Source organism: Merops nubicus, unplaced genomic scaffold (assembly GCF_000691845.1).
Source record: "Merops nubicus isolate BGI_N331 unplaced genomic scaffold, ASM69184v1 scaffold1363, whole genome shotgun sequence".
NCBI classification, from domain to species: Eukaryota; Metazoa; Chordata; class Aves; order Coraciiformes; family Meropidae; genus Merops; species Merops nubicus.
The window spans coordinates 14,419-22,553 of NW_008599335.1; the positions used below are offsets into that span (position 1 = coordinate 14,419).

The window sequence follows — 8,135 nt, forward strand, 5'->3', positions numbered from 1 at the left end:
GTAATAGTGAGCTGCCACGTGATACGCCACAGCATTGACCACAAGCTGATTTTTTTCCTGCTGTCATCAGCTTTGCTTCCAAGCAGCTCAGCTCCTCAGGCTGTCTCATGGCATGGCAATACCAACACCACCTGGCACAGGGAAAGAACTGCAGCAAATGCAGCTAGGGAGTAAACTGCTTCTGGTGGCACCAGGGACAGACTTCAGACTACAGTGACCACAAAGTTGCACTCAAGACAGAAAACAATAGACATCAGGGAAGAAAGAAGTGTCCATGTTGGTGGGAGGAGAATGAGGAACAAACACCAAGATCATAATTGGGTGCAGTTAGATCACACCACTGAACCAATCTAATCGCTTACTATCTTAACTTGCTGAAAGATGCAGTCCTGCTCTCCCCTTTCCTACTGCTCCCCTTCTCTGCCCCAGCTGAACAGTCCTACTCCATCCTCCATGTTGGCTCTGGCAGAAACACAACCAAGCAAAACCAAATGCCAGTGGGTTTAACTGGGTTTGCAGATGGAGTTGACTCAGCACAGTCAGGCTAGTACCAGAGCTGCAACTAGGGAAGCAGCAAAAACACGTCTGCAAAGCAAACACCAGTGTAAAAACCAGCAACATGGTATCCTTAAAACTATTTCTCATTAAACAACTGACTGCAAAATAAGTGGCACAAATACCTTGTTTATGTCCTTAAACCATGGGGACAGGGTGCTGGGGCTGGGAGAAAGTGCTAAGAGCTGCTTACATTGTGGGGCTCTCAGTGCCAGGGGAAATTTTCAAATACTCCCCACGATTCCCAATTAGGAAGAGGTCCTGCTCAAGGGGAATAAAGGGGGTTTCCAACCTTGATCTAGTACAAATGCCTGGCTTTAGTACAAGGAAATTTTAAGCTCAAATACTTGAGGTATTAAAACAATAGGGAAAAAAAAAAGCTCTTAAAACCTTAGAGCATTTTATTTGTCTATAAACCAGTATACCCTTACTGAATGCCTCATATGATTTTATATGCATTCTTGTAAAACCAGAAAGCAGTGTCCAGTTGAATGATGATGCATTTTTTACAGACTTCTAGAACAATACTGTACATAATTTTCCTAATCTTCCCTTGAGCCAACCTTGTGAAATTCATCATTTCCCCCTGCCCTGTTTCTGAGTCTGAACACAGCAAGTCCTATGCAAGCAGCACTGGATGAATGCTACTTTATTCATGGTTGTCTCTGCTCAAAGGAAGGAAAGAATAAAAAACCTCCATGAAGAAAGTTAAATTTAACAGTCGCTCACTTCACCTCAGAGCTGATCCAGCCAGCACTCACAAGTGGCAGAGAAGCTGTCTGACTGCTCCTTGGAAACCAGCCCTCAAAGAAACACCCAAGACCTGAACTACTCAGGGCACAGTGGGGAGTGCTCAGTTCTCCATTTAAAAGTGAACCAATGTCCACCTGCAGAGATGTGAATGCTCTCAATTGGATGTGCTTTTTTGAGGAAGAGATCTGAACCCCTTCCTTGCTTCTACTGAATTTTCCTTAAGGACAGAGACATTAAGCCTGGTTCCTTTGTCCACACCAGCCAGAAGAAGTAAATTTATCTATTCTAAATAAACATCCTCTACAGTTTGATTGAATAACAAACTAAAGTAGTCGTTGTACTGTTCTTGCACTGTGAGGACTGAGCTGCCTTTCACTTCAGAGAAAGCTCCTATGATCTCTACAGATAACCTATATTCTAAAACACTTGAATGTGTAGAGGCTTTATAAGAATAGCATTTTTAATTTGTGCCACTGCCTGGAATTTTTCTCTCAGTTTACTTTAAAGTAATTACTTAAAGTAATTTCTCACCTGTTCCAAAATCCAGCATTATTTTCATAATTCTGAGGCACGATGTTAGACAGATAAAATGTTTCAGCCATAGCTCTCTGCATAGAGAAAGAAAATAATACAATTTCAATAAACATTTGCAAGATCTAAACATGTTTTTTAAGTTTTTGGATCATAATCCAGTTCTAGTTTAGTCTCAACATTATTAACATAAAAGGTCAGATCAAATCCAAGTCAGAACATCTACAGCAAACCTTGCAGAATGTATCTGCCTTTTTTTTTTTTTTTAACAGAATAAAGTCCAATTCTAGAGGCACAGGAACTACTGTCATCCAGTGTCAGCTTTGCAATGTCTTTGGAAGCAACAAACTACTCTTCTTTTTGAACAGGAAGGGTGATTTCACCCATGTTTTTCATTTCTTTGACTGCCTAATGGCTAGATTTTTCCCTCCCTTACAAGCAAAGGTTTTATTAAAATCTTCATCAATATATACAGAGCCATAACATGCAGGTGATGAAATTATTTATGAGACCACAATAGTCAAATCCACATATCTGCTTAGTTTTCTCTTTTAAAAGTGTCACAAACCTCTCTGAAGTTCACTGTCTCCAGACATAAAGGACCCAACGCTAAAAAAATAGGCATATGCAAGGAAACAGAGGAGAAAAAGTTTCCAAGATCTTAACCCAGAATCTTCATAGGTCCTGTACTTGTGAAGATTTATTATATATTACTTCTTCAAAGTGAAGGGGCTGACAAAACTCCTCAGGATAATGAGCAAACACTATTAAACTGTGAAACTAGATTTTTATAATAATACATGAAAAAGATTGTATCATCTCACTGCCTTTCAAGCCAGGTCCAGGATCTTTCTGCACAGGTAGCTCACCAGCAGAGGTTTCACAAATAAATAACCACAAAGAGACTTCCAGGAGAAAAACAATGACTGGTTCTTTCCTCCACCACACGCCACTGGGCTGTCACTCTGCAAACTACTCTGCCTGGCAGAAATACAAATGCAAACGGCTTCTTAATTGACAAACTGCTGCATTAGGCACATTTCACAAGAGGATCCAATAAATCCGGGGCTGCTTTGTTAGTCAGCCAAGGCATCAGGGTATGCTTTTCTTACAGCTCAAATAAATGGCAGGTGAAAACGTTTTATAGACTAAAAGAACTATGGCAAAAGAAGGTTCTAATTTACCCTCATAAGCATTGCCAGAAAGGTAAAAGCCTTTTAAATCATCCAGGCAATCCCCTTGCCAATACAGAACAGTACTTGACAGCATCTGTGCTTTGCCTCATCCAGCCTTACACATCTCAGCACCCGTTGGCCAGAATGAAGCCACAGTTCCCTGTCTCACTTGAAGTGAGCTTCAGAAGACACCCTCGAGGTTTATTTGGTCAAAGTCGCCATCTTTGTTTTACAGGTAGACAATGTGACGTACGAGAAGCTGAGAAAACTTAACTCTATACTGTGCAAGATATACTCACATCATCTCTGCCAAACAAGCTAATCTAGGTGTGATTTAATGAAGAGAGGTATGTCACCAGAAGATGCACCTGATTTAGATGCCTGAAGCAGACTGTGAGAGCATCCTACAGTGCTCGGTCAGGACCAGACCTTGCAACTCCAAGTCCAGCTCTGTGCATCAATAATGAGATCATGTTCCATCTCAAAACAAACTGCAAAAGGAACATTACACATTACTTTCAAGGGTCTTTTGACCCTTTCCAAATGATAAATACAGATTAAAAAGAAAAAAAAATTCCTACTGTTGAAAATTTGTTATCTCCTGCTGGTGCCATGTGTCCTCGTGACCATCCACTCCCAAGGTAATCTTCATTGACAGCACTGAACATTAGGGGGATGTTAGGATCTGGTCTGAATTTACAGTGCCTTCGGTCTGCATTGCCTGAGGAACAACACACTAAATTGTAAGGCCATCATTAAACCATCCTAACAACAAGAGAAAACGAACTGGTTCTGTCACAGTTTGTCAAATGACCCATGCTTAGGGATTCAAGGCATTAATCTAAATTGAGTATTTTTCTCTTCAGCCACACAAGAGAAGAATTCAATTTAAGTATCTGTGCTCTAGTCCTAAATTCATTCCCACTGCCCATTAGAAATTCTAATACGATCACTGTTTTATAGAGAAAAAAACAAAAGCAAAATACACTACCCTTATCAGACATGCAGGTTAATATTAAAGGCCAGATTGCCTTTATCTGTGTTATATATTAATATAAACCAGTACAGATTCACATCTTAGGAAAATTAACATACACAGATCTTCACCAGCTGCAGTTGATTCATTACAAGGATTTCTTCTTTCTCCACGTCTAGCCTGGAAGTAGAATGGGTGTATCTTGAGAAAGTTACACCTGGTAAAATAATAAACCCTCTCAAGAGGAAGCCTTCAATGTTTTGTTCTTCACTGGCACAGACATAAATGTAGAGCTTTCCTGTTCCTCTCCAAGATTCCCCTTCTGTCTTCCCAGACAGGAAGGAGGAATAATTCCTGTAATTGCATTACAAGGGGGAAAAAATTCCTACAATAACACCTATATATGCATCCTTGTGCTGTGTAAAGGCCCAGCCAAGCGACTGGAAAAGACGTGACTCTGCGCGGGCTGCAGCTCTGAGCCACCCCAAACACAGACCACCTCCTCAGAAAAGTGCAGGCCAGAAGAAACATGCATGGATTTCCCTGGCAATGACAACCCCCAGTAAGACACCATCTTTCTTAGGGAATGGCCCAGGACCTAAGACCATCCATAGTCAAGCAAAGTGCTCCACACAAGCAGCAGAGGCACAAACTCAGCCATCAGAGCTGGTAAATAGCTCAGTTCATCAGAGCTGGAAAATAGCTGGCTTAGAGAGCCATCACTGCTGCCCACAATTTTTTTTTCCCCTAAGTGACAACATAATTTAAAGTATCTATAGTATACTGAACATTCTTAATAAAATCCAGGGTGTCATCTTAGGTATCATTTCACAGATGCAATATACAGGGGCATGATACAGTCTCTTTTCTGCTAAGCATGAATTACAGCCTGTACACACCAGAGAGAATTCTCCTCAAACCTGGCACTTTCTAAAGCCCTCCCTGTTGCAACACAATGTGAGGGGCCATTTTCCATAGTGAGCACTGCCAGTTATTCTTTCCCCTACACGTCAGCATGCGTATACACACAAACTGCATCTATCCTGGCTCTTTTGTCATGCCAATATTATCACCAAGCACACCTCCCATGCTTCCTTCTGCTCTCTACTGAGAACAACTGTGGTATACACTCTCCACTTGGCAGCCCTCTGAAGTGCCCAAGAATATGCAAGGACAACAAAGAGGAAGGGAAGAGGTGGAAAACGAGCACACATATGGATAATGCATCTCTTGGAAAGCAGAGCCTGTAAGCAATTTCCTCTTCTTTGCTGACCATCTGTGCATAGGCCCACTGAGATGATGCCAAAACAGAGAGGAGGGCAGAGCATCTTTTTGTAGTGCAGGTAGAAGGAAAGAGCTTCACTTCTCTTTTCTTTTTTGGTAAAGCATGTGACAAGATACTTCAACACAGGATTGATGCTTATGAAGCAACATGTACAAGTTTATCACACGTAAACCAACAGAATTTGTATTTTAAAAGAATCATATTTAATCTCAGTATTTAAGACAAAGTGTAATTTATCAATTAAACTTGAAAAAGGGAAAAATATACCCTCATCTATCCTCTGTTCATTGCTTTGATAAAAGTTAATTTCTTCTGTAATCAATCTTGCACTTCTCATTTACATGTAAAGCACATTTCTCCCATCATGCTTTTTAAACATTTCAGTTCACACTTACAACTAAAATACACTGTTTTACACCACGTCCTTTCAAACCTCCAGGACATGGCAGGTTTTTGTGACCCTCCCCGAACACAGTTCTGCCTCAGATCTCAATTAGAGTAGCTCTCAGACATTCATCAGAGCTGAATGCCTGATGTGAGTTCATTCCAACTCACAGGTTAGTTCTAGCTGATCATTTGGAAAACATTTTAAAAATTCAGCTGTTAAGGCCCACTTGAAAGTAAGCCTGGAATTACTGCTTTCTTCTCTGAAAGAAGTGGAATCAATGATGCTACTTAGGGGGTGGTTATAAATATTTTCAGGATCACGCTTTTAATTTTGAAAGGTAATTTGAAGACAGTTATTAAGATATATTTATAGGGCTACTGCATCTATAAAACATTTTACAATTATACAGTAACCTCCATTACTAATAATTTGCCTTATAAAAACTGAACTAATGCTATAAACCTAATTTACAATGACTGTATACCACTTATATTTCATTCACCACTGACAGCAAAAACTCACCGAGCCTCTGTCTTGCATAAAGAACAGGGGAGAGAGTATTAGATAATGCACATCAGAAAATACAGCAGAGCTGCACCAAAGTAAGCAGTGGCTGCAGCAGGTACGTAATGCCCTGTCCAGCTTTGAACAATTACAACTGTTGATGTCCTCTGCTCCATTTGTATCTCACAAATGGATATTCATCTTTTCCTCCCACTGTGAGGAAATCTCCTTAAGGTCTGCAGATGAAAAAGTCTGGCCACTAAAGGCATGGATTCCTCAAGTGTATTCTCACATATCAGGCTGTGCTTAAACTGGCATAAACTGGACCACTACCCTAACTACACTAGCTAAGGAAGCAAGAGCAATTGCAAGTTTTATGCACTTGAGCAATAACACTGAACTTTGCAGGTCTGAATCCAGTGAGGAAAACTTAATTTTTACTATTTCACCTCCTCTCCATTTATGTTTAAGAGGCAAATGAAGCTTTCCTCCTGCAACATGACTTGGTGTTTACACTGACACAGTTGTACTGATGTGGTGCTTACAGACTGTTTCATAAATTCATAACAGAAATTTCTCACAGGAGGTAGCTCTAGTTCTTTGTCATTCCTCCCTTTCCTCCTCAGCCCTTTGGCCAAGTGTACCTTGCAAGCTTCAAGGATGTGGTATGTTCAATACCAAACTAGTCTCAACAAGAGGAAGAATACTGAAGAGACCTCTTTCAATTCACTGGCAACATCAGCCCTAACACTGTCATGAAGCTGACATCCACCCACACACCTCTTGCCTCCAGTTGGAAAAATCCATACCTAGAGATGAGTATAGGATTTTTCTCCCTGCTTGTTCCTTGGTCCGCCCTTCTGTCAACAGCAAAGTCCACTCTGAGCACCATAAATGTAAGAAAATAAACACCTACATACCCAGTGTCTTCTGTTTTGAAATATGTTCAATGACCCATCTAGGCACCCGTTTTGCCTGGTCATAAGACAGTGCATGATTTGTGTAACATCGGGTCTCTGTTCCAGCTTCAGGGAATCCATATTTTTCCAGCAGAGACTCTTCTACTGGTTCTAAGGAGAAAAATAAACAGAAAGCCATCCAAAGATGAAACAGATCAGAAGTAAGACAGTAATAAACACATCTCAGTAGATGTAAACATACTATATAGGGAACTACTTGAGGTTACTGTCACAATTAATTCCTATAAAATAGATAAAGAGCTACCCAGTGAAACACTCTTCTGCAAAAAAATGTGCTTTTCACACAAGGAACTCAGCTGTAGGACTAACTCATCCACTCTAATGCCTACACACATATATCTAGCAATTGCTCCGGGCTGACCTTCAGAAGAAAAGCGATGAGCTATTTAGGGACAAATCAGGCAACAAAGAGTTACAGACATCTGAGATCAACACACACATTTCACCCTTCAAAGCTGGAAATCACACCCCTCCCCACAAATGGAGATGTACAAGCCCTCACAGGGCTCGATTACACTCTGCAGAATGAATGAAAGCTCGAAGTTCAGGGTGTTTTCTTTTTGTTTTGGTAACATCTTTCTCTCATGGATGAATATTTACATCTGTCTTACTGACCTCACCCCCCAGCCATGTCTGACAGCAACTCAAGTTTTTAGAGCCACTCTTCCTGTGCTTTCCAACACTTTGATACTCTCTTGTGGCCTGACTAGAACTGTGTGCTTAAAAGTAAACACATATTTATATATATACATATATATATATATATGCACGTGTACATGCTATGAGGACGTTACCAGTTTACACGGGACAACTGCTCTCCGCTCCCCACTACAACATTCGCAGCCATCGTCGCGACTACACAAAACCTCTTCCCTCACGTGTCACCACTATTTTGGTGTGAGCAGGTGCAGCGAGAAGAAGCTGCATTTTTATTGCAAATTACAGCCCTACATCCCCAAACAACCTCCCTTCCCCAGAGCCCCATCCC

The 8,135-nt window shown here is 40.9% G+C and overlaps 1 protein-coding gene across 1 annotated transcript in view; it reads right to left on the reverse strand.

Moving 5' to 3' along the window:
* The window catches only part of EXOG (endo/exonuclease (5'-3'), endonuclease G-like), a gene marked incomplete at its 5' end in the record, with an annotated part of 18,686 nt that extends 11,449 nt beyond the window's left edge, over positions 1–7,237 (reverse strand). Inside the window, 3 exons of the mRNA XM_008937317.1 lie at positions 1,840–1,916; positions 3,596–3,735; positions 7,088–7,237. Of these exons, the coding sequence (XP_008935565.1) occupies positions 1,840–1,916; positions 3,596–3,735; positions 7,088–7,237 (367 nt within the window). The remainder of the gene's footprint in view (positions 1–1,839; positions 1,917–3,595; positions 3,736–7,087) is intronic.
* Between the last annotated feature and the right edge of the window lie 898 nt (positions 7,238–8,135).